The following is a 19,592-nucleotide window of genomic DNA, read 5'->3' as shown; positions in this document are numbered from 1 at the left end:
GGCTGGTGCAGGTCAAGCGGCAGGATATACATCGGTTGGTCGTTTGTCATACGGTTGAAAGCACAAGAACGATATCTCGCGCGCGTCCTTCTCCTAACAGAGAGAATATACACACAATTTGTCTTTTAAATATTTCGTTAAACAAAACAGTGAAGATCGTCTGTCCTTTGATTAATTTAGTCTATCTGTAACGTTCGAACGTATAACAAGTGTTTCTCGTGAGTTTATCAAAAGTAAGAGAACATTTCTTCCTTAGGATTACGTCCAGTGTCTCTCTTCGGCATTACGTACGCGCGCGTGTCTATGTGTATGTGTGTATGGTGTAAGTGCTGTGCTCTAACGCATGTGCATATATGTGTATTAAATGTATACATAAAATATGTGTATTATGTGCTCTATTAGGAACAAGTCTATAAAGTTTACGAAGTGCAGGATTACGTGACGACAGTTTTGACAGGAGGAAGAGAAGCTCTAAGGAAATACTTGACATTTCTTCAACAAGGATAATACAAATTTAAGGTAAAATATTACTATTATTTTATACATACCGCGTGTGTTTGTTTTAACATTGAGATTAAGTTGTAAAAGTTTTATTCAACTTTTTTAATAGATATATTTTACGCATATATTTACATCATTTTTGTAATGTACCGAGTAAGGGGATTATTTCTGTTACATATCTGTCCTTCCTTTCCTAAAGTTTTTCTCTTTATTTCTGTCTTCTTTTTTAGATGAACATTGTCCTTTTCTTTCTAGGAACTCTTTTTCTGAATACCGGCGTCTCTCTCCCTCTCTCTCTCTCTCTCTCTCTCTCTCTCTCTCTTTCTATTTCTATCTCGGTCTCTGTCTCTGCTGCTGTCTTTTTCTATGGTGTTCTCTTTCCTTAGTTCCTTCCTTCTCTTTCTCGCCTCTTCTTCCTCCTACCTTTTTGGAATGCGCACACGGGGGGTCCGAAGGTTCACGTGCAACAGGTCTCTCTCTCCCTAGCGAAAGTTTCCAAAGAGATTTACTATACATAATAATCATTTTGTTATAATTTTAATAATAATTGATCAATTATTATTATCGAACAATTAACTCTTTTCTTGAATTTATTGTTATTTCAATCCTTTTATATATATTTTTTATTGTTATTCATTATATCAAAGAGAAACTTTCACTGAACTTTCATTTACGAAAAATGTGTAATATTCAGTTTTAATTTTTATTCGTCCTGTTTTCACTTAACTTTCGATTTACGATAATAATCAACATTCATTATTTATATAGAAAATATAAATTATATTCAACAATTATTTGCACTTCAATTATATTTATTTAATTTAGCTGCATTTTGTATTTATTTTTAAATTGAGTCAACAAGACAAATATCTTTTATAATTCAGAATACATATTTATATTTAATTAAGTCATTTATATATAGGATTTGCGTTTTTATATTATAAATTAATTGAGTATTTTTTTACATTTTTGTTTCAAAAATGAAGTGAAATAGAAAGAATATTTATACTAATACAGTGTACTTTAATCAACGGTGTAACACACAAATCTCTATTCAATTAAAAATTTTATATTATATATTAATTATAATTGAATTTAATTTACGTATGTTTTTATATTTTTTTTATTTTAGAAAAATTGATGCAGCAAACAGGACGAATATATATTTGTCACTAATAATCGTTTCCCTCCCACCACCGCCCCATCACCACCACCACCACCATTAGCATTCGTATTAACAACATTGTTCGTTGGATTTTGAAATAGAAATTTTAATCTAATTTTGTTTTGTGCGTTGATTTGATTTGGACGAGTTATTCCATCGAAGAGATATGGAGTCTATAATTTTCTACACAATTCTATCCTGGTGGTGGGTTTAGTTCTTCCGGCAAGGGAGTAAGAGAGAAAGAGAGAGAAAGATAAAGGAGCAACAGGTATTCGAGAGACGAGTTTTCGAGCGACTCTCCTATAGTTGGAATCTGGAAACTGTTTGGCGCGTACACCTCCTCTTTCATCCCCTTGTTCCTCCTCGTCCACCTTTTCGTTATCTTTGTCGTCGTCGTCGTCGTCGTCGTCGTCGTCGTCGTCGTTGGTTCTGTGTTAGGACCATTGTTGTTCTATATCTTTCTCCTTTCCTTTATGGGTCCCCCTATCTATCCGTCCCTTTTCCTCTTACTTTTTCTCCGGAAACGATGGTAGGCGTACTTGTCTATCTTTCTTTCTTTTCTACTTCTTTTTTTCTTTTTTTTGATTAAATGCTACTACCTACGTTCGTTATCAACCATATCTTCCTCTCCTCTTATTTTAATGCAACCTAACTTACGGAAAGATTAAAATATTATTAATGATTCTATTTCATTGTTTGTGCGTTTGTCAATTCATTTTGTTTGATAAAAAATTAAATCGTAAATTTTGGAGTTACCGATCAAACGAATCATCATTTGAATCTATCGCATTTATGAATGCGTAATGAAATAAATAAAGGTGAAGAAAGAGAAGGTAGATAAAATAGATATAAAGAAGTTGGAAATCGGAACGACAGCGGGAAGTCGTCATTTGCTGGGAAAATTGACGGTCATCGTGGTGAACGAACGAGGCCATTGCCGGTACGCACTTTTCTCGATCGTTTAGTTAGAAAATCGCATTTCTTGCGTCCTACCTTGCGTTCTCTACCTTAAGTATTTCTTTTCTTACCATTTCCTCTTCCCTTTAAACGTTCAGATATTACATACATAAGTACGTGTTTTTTCTTTCAGTATTTTTATCTTCCATATAATTAAAATACAGAACAAATAAATAAATAATCAGTTTCTTTTGTTTTTCTAAAGTAGCGAAAAAAAATAAACGATTTACGTGGAAATAATAAAAAAAAAGGATTACAATTTTGTAAAATTATTGACCTAAAAAATGTAGTACATACAAACATATGTGAAATACTTGAATTGTTGTTAAAGATACAGTAGGTCTCTCACATTTCCTGCGTACTTATTACATATCTTCATTGACCGTGAGTACAGGTAAAACGATACACCTATGTAACTGCACATACAGAGTGTAACTAAAGTAACGTAGAAAATAATGCATTACTTTTATATTGTATTAATTTGAATCTGTAAATATTGAATTATTTTAACTCGTGCCCCTGTGGTGTTAAACCCTGTCATGGTAAAACAATTCTCATTTGCTATCGCGTGTATCATATTTCTTATTTATTAATACAAATACACGAGTTGATAATATTAATTATGATAACTGAAATTTGATCGATAGATGTTTTAAAAATATTTTCTTACAAGTAAACATCATTTTTATACAAATATTCAATATTAAACAAAAAATTAAGTTAAAAGAATTTAGTTTTCAGTTATAAAATTTTCAATTGTGATTCGATAGTTATTTTATATTTACTGGAATGAAATTTAATGACAATAATTTAATGGTAGAACGTTTCAATACGTCCGCAAAATTTTTATTTATTATCATACTCTCTCTCAACCATAACTAATGTGAGATTATTTCAAAGCACGTTCGGAATTCAACGAACCAACAAACTAAGCTCTGTATTCATATAGAAAATAGAGATTACATGGAACATCCCATGCAAATAAATATCAACATAGTGTATCATAATTCAAATAAATAATCTGAATTGCAGTACTCATAGATCATACTTAAAAATCTTATAAAATACTTAATGTTCATTATTTCCGGTCTAATTTCAATGTAATATATTTTTATCGTTTTGTTATGTAAGAGAACATTATTTTTAAAATTTTATCATAAATCATAGTTACACCTCGGTGACACAAATAATCGTTAACAAAATAAATAAACTTGCTTTATTCTAATCTACACATTTTTATTTGTTTTTTTTTTTTTTTTTATTTTGATGTTTTGATACATTTGAGAAAATTATTTTTCAAATAAAATCACGTATTTTTAGTTACACCTTGTAGAACATGCATGATCACTCACTCTACCTCTGTACTATTGCATAATGTTATCGTCAATCGTAATGCGATAACGAGTACCTTGTTTTTATTCTTTCTGTCTGTTTTTTTCTGTTTTATTTATTTTTCTTATTTTTCTTTTTTATCGTCGAAGGTCACCATCTTTCTAGAAATTTATTCTACATAATTGAAATACCTACTTGCGTATTTATTTTTTTCTTTTCTTTTTTCATTGCAGACGTCTGTATTGATACAAGGAAACAAAAATAAATGTAAACGATTTCCCGTTCGTGAACTATATCGTTTTTAGTATTCCGCATACGATCATGAAGCGTCATCGCTTCTGAATGCAACCGATACCTTCTTTGGTCATATGTAGAAAACTTATATACTTTTATTCACATATTTACTTACGTATATGTATATGTCGTAGAAGAATCAAATGGATTTGTAGGAATAGGCTATCGGTTACAAATTTCAAAATTTTCTTTTATACGTTTTTAACTATCAAATTTGTTAATAACAAATTTATTTGATATATTTTTTATGTTTATTATACCCTGTAGTTGTAGTATTAATGCATTAATTTTCAAATGTTTTAAATTATTTTGTAAAAATGTATGATCCATTTAAATGATATTTAATTTTATACTAAACATAAATATATATAAATAACAAATATGATTATATAAATGTAAATATACTGATAAAAAATAGGTATAATTTTTAGAAATAATTTTTATATATAATCATTTTTTTATCATACATTTTTTAAATATGAAAAGAAAAAAAACCTATAAGAATTATTTCAATTATGGGAAATGGTGTCACTCGGTTAAGGTGGTCAAGTAAATTTTTTATAAAAAGAGAAAAAAGAAAAGAAATGATTTTTTTTAAGGACCTGCGAATGAAGATACCAAGAGGCAAAAAAAATAAATAAATTTCATCCATCATGGAGGACGGCCAACGTGCCTCAAGGACGTAGGATTAGTCTCCTTATGCTACCCGTGTTTACGCCTTATTGCATTTCATTTGCATTAAACATACGTTACGCGTATCCGCTTCGTAAATCAGTTATTTCATTATAGTAGTAGTAGTAGTAGTAGTAGTAGTAGTAGTAGTAGTAGTAGTCGTCGACGTAATCATTTTCGACAGGAGGAAATGAAGAAAATTTGTTCCTTGTCGTACAAGTTAATTTTTGTTGTTGTTGTTTTTGTTTTTGTTTTTTTACAAATCTCTTTTTTACTCCTCAAAACATTTTCAAGCATATATTTATTGTATTATTATAATTAACATAATTGAATAACAAACGTATTACAATTTTTTTTGTATATGTTTTATAATTAGATATGTATTAGCTAAAGCTGATCGTTAAGTTAAATGCATTTTATAAAATTAGGAAAACATGAAATGCGAAATGTTCACAGTTACAAGGATGATAAATATTATAATTTGAATCGTTTGGGCACGCATTTTCAACGTTCAAAACTCGTATGATAGTTATATCGTAACGAGAAGTTTGCGTAATAACTCTTAAATTTACAACTCGCCACTCACCAAACGGAATAAATTAATGCAATCTTTGTGTAATATGCTTGAGTCTTTCCTCAGCTCGGTTAACAGGTGATCAAGAAAATCTAATAGTAAGTAGGTAAATTCTAATAGTAAGATTTTTTTCATGTTAATAGAAAAGATTCGATAAGAAAACCTTTTTTTCTATTAAATACTATTAAAATTAATTAAATAAATGTAATATGTATATATATAGATATAGATAGATAGATATTATTGTATTATTTATTGTTTTATATTTATTAGATAGTAGCATAAATTTGTCCCATTTTTGTTTGTTTATACTACTCGTCCATAATTTTTTGTTTCTTTTTTTATTCAAATGTAGAACATTACAACTCTAAACGAACATAAATTGAAATTGTAAAACGGACGAATTTTCGTTTAAATTTCGTTTAAAATTCCATCAGGATCATCATACTAGTCATGATTATTATTTGAAGGACCACTCAGTGGTTTCCTCGCAAGAAAGTTCGTCTTCCAAGGTCAAAGGGCAGTATTCATCAGGCGTAATTCTTTCCAAACGACCAATATCCAGTTTTGGTTTGAATGGAAGATCGGCCACTCGTATACCCTTCATCTCCTCCCTCTCTTTTTCACCCTCCCCTTTGTCCTCTTCAAATTCCCAAAAATCTTCATCCTGTCCAATGGTTCCCCGTTGTCTCTTTTTGACGCTTAAAAAATCTTCTTCTTTCAAAGTGATAGTTTTAACGCGTTTCTTCTTCCTACTACGCTTCTTGGATTTTTCTTTTTCTTCTTCAATTTCTTCTTCTTCTTTTTTCGAGATAAGTTTTTTCTTTTTCGGTTTTTCCTTTTGCAAAATTTCCGCAATTTTGTCGGGCCCTTTTATCGACATTTGTTCATCGTTATTCGAATCTTCCTTTTCCGTAACGATGATCTCCAAAATTTCTTTCTTTTCAACGGGCTCGTTCGGTCGGTCAATTAATTTAGAAATTTCCACAATTTCACAAGATTCAACATTTGGTTCGGAATCTACTTTATCGATGGAACAACTTTCCTTTCGTTGAAGTTCCTCAAGTTTTTGTATCAGAACGTTCCCGTCGATAACGTGATTATCTTTTTTATCGGTACCCTTGACATCCTTCACGTCAGACTTCATATGGGGATTTTTTCGATATTCCTCGTGCAGGTAACTGGCAAATTGATCTCTAAAATAACCGTCGATCATTTTCCACACGCTGATGCTGTACCAACCAAGAATTCCTATGAGAAATGCGCATCGAATGAAAGCCGCCAACATTTTGATTGATGATGGTTTGCTTTTTTTTTTTTTTTAAATCACCAAGAGAAAAAAGAAGAAAGTTTTCCTTTTCGAAATGGTTTCTTCACGATTATCAAGTTTCTTGTTCGTTTAAAAATAATATACCATAATAAAAAGAAAGAAAAATTAAATTAAATACACACGATCTTCTTGCTATTTCTTTCGAAAGTTAGTAGAAAGTAGTAAATTAGTGTTCAATAATCGTCCTCTTCTCCCATAAAATAATCACGAATGAAATAGTAAGATTCTTTCATATTAGGCCAAGCCATCGTGACGAACAATAAAAGTGAATTGGCGATTACAAATAGTCTCATCATTTCTGCACCGTCATTAGATCTAAGCCACTCTCCAAAACCCTGATTAGAAGTATCTTCGTTTTGTTCCAATCTTTGTATAGTTTTCTTGTCTTTATCTTTTTCATCATTTTTATCCTTATCCTCGTTTGAACGATTTTTCGTATTTTTACTTTCAGTATTGTTCATTCGTTTCTTCATATTTGTCAAATGCTGAAATTACATCTGAAAAATAAATGAAGAATAAATTTATTGTTAAATTTGTTTTTTCCATTTGATTATTGCTAAATTCTAGCTAGAATTCCAAGAGCTAATGGGTTCAATGATCGTTGATTGAGTATTCATCTTGGATTGAAACTCGCTCTAACGTGTTCAGTTTCGATCGTGTTAGAAGTACCACCATTAGAATCATGTCAGAAGCATTGCATTTAAACGTACCCCAATGTGATCGTCGTACTAATTAGGAAATTCTTACGTTAATCGATACGGGATGGAAGTGATTATGTATTCGTTCGAGTTAGCTTTCTCTTTTTCTCTCATTCACACACACACACACACACACACACACACAAACACTTTCGTATGCTTATACGTAAAAAAAAAAAAAGAAAATGAGAGGAAGTAGTTTACGTATTCGTATTCCAGAAGTTTTGTCATACGCGAAACTCTGCATCTCAATTAATACTTCGAATCACAACGACCGATCAACCGGTAAGATTAATTAATTAATAGAATTTTTCTATCTTTTTAAATTAAATTTACGCGCCATGCCACTTTCCATTTTCTTTTTGTTGTTGTATTAATTTGCAAAAACATTCGTTTGTAGATTGAAATTTTATGGTAATTTAAAGCTTCATATTTTTATGATAAATCATTTCGTTGCTATTTCACATCTTTGTTTATTGACATGATTAACAATTATTTTATTTTATTAGTTATTTAGGATTATATTTTAATATAATATTATGTATTATGTTATTGTAATATTTGTTATAAAAATTTGATTTGAATTAAATGAAAATTGATTAAAAATGTTTTTTTATTATCGGTGTTAGTTGTTTAAAACATTCGATAGAAAGATATTTACGTGAGAACGGCCAGTGACATTTGCTCTCCTTGTGAGTTAGTATACTACTATACATATATATATTTGAGAAGAGTTTACTAGCTTGCTATTAATTTCCCACCGTAAACTATGATGTTGCTTTGGCATTTCTCAACGTCGAGACTCTCTCAACGAACTCCCGACATTAGTCGAATCGAGAGAACTAATACATTTAACTGTGTCCTGACACTGTGAGATCGTAAGAAAAAGAATGTTTATCGAATGACGACGATCAACGAATTTATAATAGACACATTATACAGACAGTATATTTTATGTAGAATTCCTAAAAATGATAAAAGTATCTTTTATCGTAGACACACACTAAATCATTGATTAACTTTCCCACCATTAACTGATCCACGTGTTTTCCTTTACCATTTCGATCGATTAAATTATTTACAAAATTAATATTTTAATTTTCACAACGATTAGGGCTTCTCAATTATTAATTTATTAATTATTAATCTTATGAATTGTTAAGTAAATATTTTAATATTGTTACATAATTAAAGTTGATCGATAAATAAAATGATGAAATCGGGTTAATTGAATGAAATATTATTTAACAGTTCTGTATACCCTGTCACGAACAGAATCTCATTTTCTATGATTCAAAGAGAAAGAGAGAGAAAATGGCTTGAAGGGTCGCCTAGTTAGCGAACTTTTGCTATCATCGTTATTCCCACTTGAACTTCGCATAATGCACTATCGAAACTTGTCCATGACAAAAATAGTTGACCACTCTCAATACTTGTTTGAACTCACTATACTTCTAGTTACTTTCTCTCTCTCCTTTTCTGTTTCTCTGATTCTTCTTTTTACGATCGATCAGCATCGAATAGAACAATCGAAAATTGTTGAACAAATTTACCAGTTTCAAACAAATTTGCTGATCCCATTTTTTTAATTTTAAGTGTATTACAGAATTTTATAATATGTATCTTTTAAATTTGGCATTTACAAATATTTTCTACAAAACGTTTATAAATTATTGTTACGTTATTCACTCACAATTGAAATAACTAACAATCACTATAAGACCAATATAAGACCAATTTCAAACTTTGTTGTTTTATTTTGTTTTTTCTTACTTTCGCTTGAGGGAAAAAATGTTGTAACGCAAGTGAGTTGAAAATCTCGCGCAAATGTCGAACGAAACTACGAAGTTTTCTCGTTGATACTTGTCGAGAGTGCGCCTAGCATACATCGAAAGGGCTTCACGAGTTTGTAAGCTCGTTACAGGACTACCTGCAATGCTGCCGATGGTTCTCAAAAATTTCCTTTTTCTACTCGTTTATGATTTTTATATAAAAATAAATAAATACAAAACAAAAAACAAAAAAAAAAGAAAAATAAAATTCTTTGTGGGAAAGAATGCCGATTAATTAAAACGTTTTCCTTTTCTTTTCTCAATGAAATTTGTAATTAAAGCTTTTTTCTTTGATGAATTCCAACAAACGTCAAGTAAATAAATGAATAAAAAGAGAAAAAAATGTTTGAAGAAATGATAGTATAAAATTATAATATTTGTATTAACAAATTATTTACACGAATGTATTGCAAAATATTCAATCAGAAAATATGTTTTTTTTTTCTATCAAACTAACAATAAGTATTTTATTTAAAAAATAATATAAAATTGATTATAAAATATTGTCATGTGTATATTAAAAATTGATTAAAAAGAAAAAAGAATACTTCAAAAATGGTTCTTTTTAATTTGTGATTTGTCAAAACTATATCTAACAACATAACTTAGATTATTTTGGCAACATTGTCAATCGAACGAACTTTCAAATTTCGCGGCTGAATAAGATATCGGATAAATTGTTGTGTAATAGTCGATCAATCAACGTCAAACATTTTATCACTTGATGATCCCACGACCCATCATACAATATATTGTTAGCGAATCAGGCTTAACCGTTTTAATTACCTGTCACCAGTTCTTGCTATGGATACCCAATTTGCGATATAATTGAAAGTACTCATTAAATGATATATCTATATTTATATATTTATATATAGATAATTTATTGACTTAATTTATTTTCAGATCACGTAGTTGGCCATTGAGAAACTTTTTCTTCTTCAAACGTTCTTGTTGTATTAGATCGATCGATAAGCTTGGTCGTGCCAAGAAAGTATAATAATCGAATTAAAAGGTAAGATTTAAGTTTATGCTTCCAGGTATTATAGTATTTTTTACATTTCTTTTGTTTATTCGATTCTTTTATATGTATATGTATATTTTTGTTTATGTAAGTCACGTTTTAAAGATTCATTTAGAAAGATTTTTCATGGTGTAGTTTCGTGTGTTGTTGTCTCCCTCCAACCCTGCTCTTTTATTTGGGTTTGGGACCAACTAGGTATTATCTAGGTATTTAGATATTAAATAAGTGGAGTTTTAATCATTTGAATTATAATTAATAGTTATTGTCTTATTTTTGATCTTTGAGTTGTGAGATGTTTGAATAATTGAAAATAATAATAATAATAGTAATAGTAATAATACAAATAAAAATTTAATATCTAACCCTTGTAGAATATTACGTCTATGTATTTCATTTGATTCGTTTTATTTTAATTTTGTAGTTGGAATTATTTTTTATTATACTTATCGAGTAGTTATTCGCATGCTTGCTGCCGGGAATCTCTGGCAGTGACTCGGATAGGAATTATAGAATATAATATAAGCTCTCTTGGAAATAGAGACATAAATAACGAACGTGAACTTGACTACAATGGGTTTGAGAGTAGATGGAGGGTGAATTCGCGCAATCGACTTATTATTTCTTTCTCTTTCGTCGATGCTCGCTTGGATATTCGAGCAAATTTAATTTCCTTTCTCTCGAAAGATATCGGAAAGGGATTTAGTACGAGGACTGAACGTGCACGTATCGCTAAAAGCGTTGGAGGAAGAGAAAAAGAATAAAAAAAAAAAAACTATAAACTTTGGAGTGAACGCTGAATTTGTCTCATTTTTGATGCATATCTCTTTTTTTGATATTTTTAACAAATACTATTTCGTCAATAATATTTTTTTGACATCAATCAAAATAATAAATAATACAAAATTAATTATTTCTTTTTTTTTTAAATATTTGTGTTTTAATTTTATTGGTTTGGTATTTCAATTATTCTCTTTTATATAATTATATAAGAAACTTCTTCGTAAAGTTCAAATTCTTTTGAACGTTATAATTTTGATGCAATTTTATAGTATAATATACAACGCTTTTTAATCGCGTTTTAATCCTTCTCTCTTCATATTCATTTTTGTTGTTTTTCGATTATATTTTTTTCTTGTCTATTTTTGTTTTGTTTTGTTGAAATACTTTATACGATAGCTTTATAAGGATTAAAGCGTCCTCAAACGAGGCCTTCCTTATTTTTGACGCTGAGATTGACTCATAACAGGATTATCCCGAAGAACTCTCAACTTCCTCGATAATGCTATCTTTAATACCAAAGAGATGACTATATAAATCGCATAGTTCGGCTTCTTGCTTAACGAGCAACATCAACTATTACTACTACTACTACTACTACTAGTAGTGATATAACATGACAAGTTCTCTTATCAATTAGGCTAATACTTAAACAACGTTTCCTTCCATACTACACGTATCCTAATTCATCAATTTTTCTTTTTAACTCATTTACTTAAGATATAAATTAAAGAAAAAATATTTTAAGAATTATTAAAATAATAAGAACAAATTTGAATCTAATGGTTTATGTTTTTTCGGTTAAACTATCATGTAACTTTCAAAAGCCCCATGAGATTCTTCATCGTTTCATGCCAAGAGTTAACGATCCTCGTGATTGGAATAACTTAATCATTCTGAAAATATCCTTTCTTATACTCTTTTTCTCTCTAGTCCTTTTTTAAACACACATAGACACACATACACAGGCGTATTCATTCTTTCATTTTCTTAGAACATGGGATATTAATGAAAGAGTAGAGAAATCGTGTTTGTAAGAACAACGACATTTTCTTTGATTAATTAAAATTTATTTTAATACTTTAATGCATACTACTTCCATTATAGAGAAAATTGTACTGTTCTAGTCATCATTGTGCAAGAGTGATAAAATAATAACGTTAGAATGAAAAGAATGTTAAAATCTGATTGTTATAATGTTAAATTATCTTTATTGGGAATATTATTGCCGTTGTACACATGCGCAACGTTAGGAAAGTCATATAAACAATATTAAATATAAGAATTTTGATAGAGGATAACGTGCTAGTCTGAAGGTGAATTTCGAAGAGGACGGTACTCCGATCATATACTTGGTGTGTTTAAACAACAATACACACATTTCTTTCGATTAACTAACAATTATTATATTATTTCTTTGTTTTATTTTCTCCTCTCTCTCTTTTTCTCTCTTTTATTTCCTTTTTCTTTTTTTTATCAAGAAGTCAAAACTCTTTTTATTTTTTCATATGACACGGAATAGTAGGAGTCGTTTTTTTGTTTAATTATCGATAATCGATCGAAAGACTAAGGAAGTTCTTTAATCTTAAGGATTTGAAAAAGTATCGTTCGGTACATACACCCTCTCCCTCTCTCCTCTCTCCCCTCCCTCCCTCTCTTATTATCCGCAATCGAAGTTACTGCTGAAAGTGCAATTTAGTTTTAAATGCGTCATCATGATATTTATGTGTATTTGTGTGTCTATATATGTGTATGTGAGAAAGAGAGAAAGAGAACTTAGTACTTTTCCACCTTTTACACACTATCCAAGTGAACACAATCCTATCTTTAATAGTCTCCTCTTTTCGCACCCTCACACTCTTTATACGTTCACGTGTGTATGAGTGTGTTTTATAATTTGGATTACAACTACCACGTGAAACACGTTCGTAATTATTTCTTGTACGCGTAGTCGCATTGTTTCCGGTCGATGAAATTTCTCTACTAGGTATGACAATGAGTCTGTTTTTGCATCATCTACTTTCACTCCTCCCACATCTCCCTTCGCTAATTTTTATTTTATTTTTTTTTTATTTCTTATTTAACTTATTGTTTTATTATTTATTATTTTTTATTAGTACTTTCTTATTATTTTCTTTTTGTACAAATAGTTACGCCTAAGCACACACACATATACACAAATTGTATTATTTTTTATTTTAAATAAAATGATGTGAACTGACAAGTTTTTAGATTCGACGATACGGAAAAATTTCTATTTGATTTGTTGTTGCAGCTAATACAAAATAATTTTAAAATATTGAAACATTAACAAAAATTGACTATGCAATATTTGTACTTTGTTTTTTTTTTCTTGTTTTCATATAATTGTCTAAGCAAATTAATTTTTATAATGATGCGATATATTATTGAAGATATTTACAGTGTTATACTGAAATAAACGTAAAAGAGATTATCCCTTTCCCCTCAGAGACAACATTATCAATGCTTACTATACTTTTCTCCAAGGAACAGCTCGTAACTCTAATAGTTAGGAATGTTCCTACGGGACCAACTTCTACTCTACTTACATTTTCTTTCTCTCTTCTCTTATCTTCCGTTCCCTTTTCGCGGGAAATTTCTTCTTTCCTTTTTTCCTTTTTTTTTCTTTGTTTCTTCTTTAACAAGAGCTTTACAACGGGGAAACGTGTATCCTGATTCGAGAGAAAATTGACGTTGAATTCCAAGTGAAAATAATGGAAGAGGAATACCTGCTAGACGATAGAAAGATACTTTCTTCTATTCTGATAAATCAGGATTATCTTATACCCTAAGGTTCTATTTTTCCAAACTCTTCCTTTTTCTTATTCCTTCCAAATTCTGATTTTTTTTTTTATCTTGCGTTAGATGTTAGTAGCAAATATGTTGTGTACGGAAGATGTACACATAAAAAGATTTTATTTGTACTTTTATTTGCATAAAATGTAGAGCAGTCATTTTGACTGCTTTTGGGCAATATAAGAATATATAAAGTCTCGGGCAATCTAGTGTTAAATAAAGAATTAAATTATCAGCTTAATACAGTTTGTACAATAATTATTGTCTAGTTTGAATACCTTACAATATTTCTAAGGTGTGAATAAATAAGGATTATAATAACACATTATATTATGTTTCACGTTATATGTTACATGAATCATCATAACGCATATTTCGTTGGTGCTATTCGATTAGGTATCCCCATAGTCAGATGACATTCGAATGTTTCGTCGATTCGATTAATTATACATTCCACTGGAAACGTATATACCTATACGTATATCCTTGTTAATTAACATTATGAATCAGCATGGGTGTAAAATTCCTCTCATGTTCGAATGACAAATATTGACGCCTGTCTACAATATACAACGACTTCGCGACGTGTGGTTTTGTTGTGGGAGTTCATTTTGATTTTCATTTACATTTACATTAATCGAAGAAGAATTTTTTCTTAAAAAGAATTAAATATCGTTTAGATTAGGACAGGGGTTGGCAACCTGCGGCTCTTTAGTTAAAATTGAGTGGCTCTTTAAAAACTTTGAAATTTTGTAAATTGTAATTTTTGGCTCTTCCAACTCAAAAGATTGCCTACCCCTGGATTAGGATAATAAGAATGAAATCTTATTAGAATAAAAATATTTATTGTTATCACAGTATTGTAATAATAATTATAACAATAATTTAATTAACATCGTGTTTCATTTGATGTCGAATAAAATTAGAAATAAAATAAGATATTATAACTCTTAAGATTAATTTTAATTAGAAATTGTAATCAATGTGCTGCAACGATGAGCAGTAAATTTGAAGTACTGCTAGCTGGTATGCGGTAATGTACGAGGACTTTGGATGATTCGAGTGTTGATTCGTCGATACAGGCAACAGCATAACTACCTTGATTGTTCATGATATTCACATAGTTGATAATACCTAAGTAAAATCAAACAAACAATTTATATATAAATTAGAATGCTCCGACCATGCGTTGCTGTAGTTTTGTTATAAAATGTTGATATAATTCTAAACTATTTAATAAATTATAAAAACTATCTTATGTACTAAGTTGATTTTAAGTTAAGAAATAAAATAAAAACAAATACGTGCTTGGATTTTGTATACAATTTACATTGAAAGTAATTTTTCAGTGTTAGAATTGTCACCGGAGGATAAACATGGTTCCAAATTTCTTCTTCATATATTTACAACAATTTAATTTTAAAATCGTAATTAATTAATTAATACTCACCGTTTGGTACATTTAAAGTCATCGAAAAACTATGAATTTCTGTGGTAGGATTATCAAACTGTAAAATTCGTCTGTAAACAACTTCATTTGGATATCGATTGCCGGAGAATGCATCACCAATGAACGACGTCGAACGATCTGATGATGGTACTAATTGTTTCTAGAAATTTGAACAAATATATTTTTATTCATTTTATTCAAGTGTTTATTTCAAAATTTTATTTTGTAACTTTTTGCGTCCATATTTCCAAATCGCGTCTATTATTCTAAGCAGTTAACGTTAATTTAATAATTTTTAAGTATATTGTGTGCATATCACAATTCATTTATTTCGACTGATAAATAAATTGATTAACGTTCTTTAACGTTGAATTATAATAGCACAAGTTTGCATAGTTTTTATTTAAATTGATGAAAAAAGAAAATTATTAATAATTAAAATAATTTATTATTGTTGGTTTTTTTAGTTGTTGACTCACCAGTTGATTTTTAGGTACAATATCGTTTTCACTTAAACTGATATCAGTTTTCTTCGTATTCGATATATCGATCGTTGAAATGATCGAAAATAAGAATCCGAGGTGGAAGAGAGCAACGAAGAAGATTGAACGAAACATTCTGTACGTTTGTTAGGATATAGTCTGGCGACCGTTTCTTTTATAGAAAACCATCGAAGGTCTGAAGTCGTGGTGGTCTTCGTCGTCGTCGTCGTCGTTGAACAAACGGGTTTTATCTGCTACACACGCTCGTGACACTCATCCTGATTTCATCGACGGTCTCTTCTACCTTTTTTTTCTTCCTTGAATACAAATAATGAAGTTGACTTTTACGTGGGTGTGTCCGATAAACTGAATCACAAAACATGTTAGAGAAAAGAAAAAATATCAAAATAACAAAAAAAAGAAGGAAAGAAATTGATATTATATTATTATTTTTATTTTTATTTATTTTTATCATAATGTTTATTCGTGGTAGTCAAATTTGCTTATTATTCGTGTAGATAATGTAATATAACGTTGATGGTTAATAAAGAATCATGATTAATTAATAAAAGAATTAATATAATTACATTCTTACAGAAAAGGAATTTTTTAATTTGTTTTTTGATTAAAGAGAAAGAGAGTAAACTATCCAGGGCAAAAACAGAGAATTGATGTAAATTCATGGAAAGCTTTCTGACCCTTTTTATTAAGCGTATTAAATTTCGTCGAACTTTTTACGTACAAGGTTTTTTCTTTTCTCCCTTTTTTTTCTTTTTTTTCTTTTTTTTTCTTTTTTTACGGAAAAATATAAAAAACAAATATGAGCGTGCAGTGTAATCAAGATATTTATGAGCAAAGTATACCAACTCATTTCTAATTAAATTTATTATTATTATTGTTATGTTTAAATTTTATTTAATAATATTTACTTATGTAATAGGCTTTACTTTAATGATTATGAAAACATAAAATACACAATGTTATATTAACAAAAGTGTTCATGTTGCAATACAAGTTTTGAACATTTTAAAGTTCAACGACACGAAATTTCAAACTCTCGAGAAGTCTAATCCTTTCTCTCTCTCTTTTTCTCTTTTCCTTTTCTTTTCTTTTTTCTTTTTTTGTTTTTTAAATGATGCCTTTCACGTGACAAAAGAACAACCTCTTTCTTACAAAGAAGAAAGGTGAAAATTAAGAAAGAGAGAGAGAAAAAGAAGAGAAAAAGGAAAAGGTTGGCCTTGCTTTTTCTCAGTGTTTTCAGAAATACCCGGGGGCTTTTTTAGTTCAGAGAGAGAGAGAAAGAGAGAGAGAGAGAGAGAGAGAGAGAGAGAGTACTACCCTTAAATCCGAGTGGTAGTTCGAGAAATGAAGACGAACGCGAGTTAAAGTGAACTAAGAGAGAGGGGTCTTCACGTATATACGGATATATGAAATAAAAAAAAAAATAAGAAAAAAAGGGGTTGTAGTTACTAAGACATAGTAAAAGTCACGGTAAAACGCATTCTCTCTTTTTCTTTATTTTTATAATCTTGTTTTATTTTTTATTTTTATTTTTGTTTTTGTTTTCCTTTTGTTCTTTTTTTTTTCGCGAAATAATTAAATATCGCAAATGGTCATAGAACAAATTATACGAGGTTTTTCTCACGTTAATTGTTTTACACGTTGTTGATTGGAAAATGTCCAATAGAAATCGTGTTGATCGGCTGGATTGGGGTGGTTACGTTTTACTGGCTTTGCAATATCCTTTCCATGTTACGAAGGATACGAAGGATACGAAGCATTCCGGATGGATTTAGATTAGTCGAGCTAATCTTCTTTTATTTCACTTTTTGGGGTTTTATTTCTTTCTTTCTTTCTTTCTTTCTTCTGAAATTTATCAATTTTTTTTTTATTAGTAAAATCGTAAGCGCGTGAAACGAGGGGTTTTTTTTTTTAGGAAAAAGTAAAAAACTTGTTAAGGATTAACTAATTGGTTAATTAAAATTCTCTTGTGTCTGAACTAGCTTTGTATATATATATATATTCAGATCGGTCATCTTTTATTTTTAACTTTACTATTATTTTTTTTTTCCTTTTTGTTTATTTTTTTTTTCTATTGAAGATGAGGAGTATCCCAAAATTCCAATATCGATTGTATAACCGGTCTGTTCGTTTTTCTCATCGATAACCAAAAAGAAACGGAGGGTGGGGGGATGAAATAAAATATAGAGAGTGTACTCAAAGTGTTTCTCATATTTCAAAGAAATTTAAAATCAAAATTGTACAAAATACTATGATGGTATTGTATTTTATATGGGCACCGTCATAAAAATAGGTTTATTCATCAAGTATTTTTGCTTATATCATTTAATTTTATTTATATGTTACATTGAACGTATATAATTTACAAAGTGTTATTAATTATGAAAGTGAATGAAGTTCCAAAAATACTATAAACAATTTAAAATATAATAATTAAAAATGATACCCAGAAGAGTACCCATCCAATTTTGATCTTTTCTATTTTTCTTCTCGTTATTTTTTCTTCTTATTATTCTTTTTTTTTTTTTTTCTATTGCAATTTTTTTTTGTTTTATGCTTTTCTTACTTTTTCTCTAGAACAATTTGATCCTACGTGGAAAACGAAATTCAACAAGGACGTCACTTCTCGTGTCTCGATTAGAGAAGAGAAGAAGACTTCGAGAAACTCGCATTGCTCTTTCGATAAATCTAGGTCAATTAATTAGAAGGATAAGCATTTACGAAGTTGAAACTTTAAGCGTTGGAAATCCTTGCCGATAGAAAATAATTAGTATCCGTGTTTCACGATTGTTTCGAACGTAACAAACGTTGTTTTGTTGTTCTCGTTGTTTTGATCGTTCGTATCGTCTTGTCTTGTCTTGTCTCGTTTCGTTTCGTTTCGTTAGAGTTTGAAAGACGAAATTAAAAGCTTGAGAATTGTGTTCGCTTCTGCAATTAGCCTATTTCTGATAATACAAATACGGGTTTGCATGTATACGTTTGTATTTGTTTACATATGTTTGGGTTGCATACAAAACTTGAGAAATAAAAAACATATGCACCGATACATTTCGAGTATTGATAATTTTATTTGTTAGATTTTCATCGAATTATTGCAATAAAATATTCTATGTTCTTTACCACCTCGTGTGATTTTAAAAAACAAAAAAGAAAAAAATTAATTATATAATTTTTAATTAACAAATGAAAGACACATGATAAAATATTAATGTATGGGTATTTGCTAAATACATTTTATATTCTCTTTACATTTCAATCGTGACAATTTCGAAAAAACAAAAACAAACAAAAAGAAAAAAAAACATTTACAGAATATAAATAAAGAATCGTTTCTCCCTATAAAAAATATTTTTCTTCATTCTACGTGTAACTTTTTTTTAAAATATTTTTTTTGTCTTTTTTTCTAGAAATATCAGCTCGTGTGATTAAAAGCGAAAAAAAAGAGAGAGAGAGAGAGGGAGAAAGAAATAAAAATAGGAATAGAAATAGAGAAAGGAGGAATAGAAGGAAAATAAGAGTAGAATGGGGGTGGTAAAAAAAATGTTAAGGGATGATGATCGTCGTTGGGCGTGGGCGCAACAGTTGCGTGGGTATTCGCGTTTGCCGAAGGTGTACGAGGGTGTACGAGGGAGTCAAAGTGAGAAAGATGTATTGGGGGTGGTAGTG

At 29.6% G+C, this 19,592-nt stretch overlaps 3 protein-coding genes across 6 annotated transcripts; all 3 read right to left on the bottom strand.

The window, feature by feature from the left end:
* Positions 1-5,203: 5,203 nt before the first annotated feature.
* LOC107067066 (uncharacterized) lies at positions 5,204-6,783 on the bottom strand. The gene has a single exon (XM_015322238.2). The coding sequence runs from the start codon at positions 6,781-6,783 to the stop codon at positions 5,956-5,958; it is 828 nt and encodes a 275-aa protein (XP_015177724.1). The 3' UTR covers positions 5,204-5,955.
* Positions 6,784-6,792: 9 nt separating this feature from the next.
* Positions 6,793-9,400, bottom strand: Xport-A (exit protein of rhodopsin and TRP A). Of its 4 annotated transcripts, none has more exons than XM_015322242.2 (2): positions 9,297-9,400; positions 6,793-7,322 (listed from the first exon to the last, which is right to left on the bottom strand). In XM_015322242.2, exon 2 carries the CDS (start codon positions 7,296-7,298, stop codon positions 6,999-7,001), a length of 300 nt encoding a protein of 99 aa, XP_015177728.1. In that variant the 5' UTR covers positions 7,299-7,322; positions 9,297-9,400; the 3' UTR covers positions 6,793-6,998. The 4 variants fall into 4 exon arrangements, with proteins under 4 accessions (XP_015177728.1, XP_015177727.1, XP_015177729.1 ...); XM_015322241.2 differs by having other exon boundaries at positions 9,217-9,375; XM_015322243.2 differs by lacking the exon at positions 9,297-9,400 and adding an exon at positions 9,077-9,216.
* A 5,396-nt stretch (positions 9,401-14,796) lies between these two features.
* Positions 14,797-16,132, bottom strand: LOC107067067 (uncharacterized). The gene is made up of 3 exons (XM_015322240.2): positions 15,903-16,132; positions 15,424-15,583; positions 14,797-15,107 (listed from the first exon to the last, which is right to left on the bottom strand). Exons 1-3 carry the CDS (start codon positions 16,038-16,040, stop codon positions 14,953-14,955), a joined length of 453 nt encoding a protein of 150 aa, XP_015177726.1. The 5' UTR covers positions 16,041-16,132; the 3' UTR covers positions 14,797-14,952.
* Between the last annotated feature and the right edge of the window lie 3,460 nt (positions 16,133-19,592).

The sequence above is a fragment of the Polistes dominula genome, unplaced genomic scaffold (assembly GCF_049000335.1).
Source record: "Polistes dominula isolate Pdom_NZ unplaced genomic scaffold, Pdom_raw_medaka contig_79, whole genome shotgun sequence".
NCBI classification, from domain to species: domain Eukaryota; kingdom Metazoa; phylum Arthropoda; class Insecta; order Hymenoptera; family Vespidae; genus Polistes; species Polistes dominula.
This window is presented reverse-complemented; position numbering and strand designations above follow the sequence as displayed.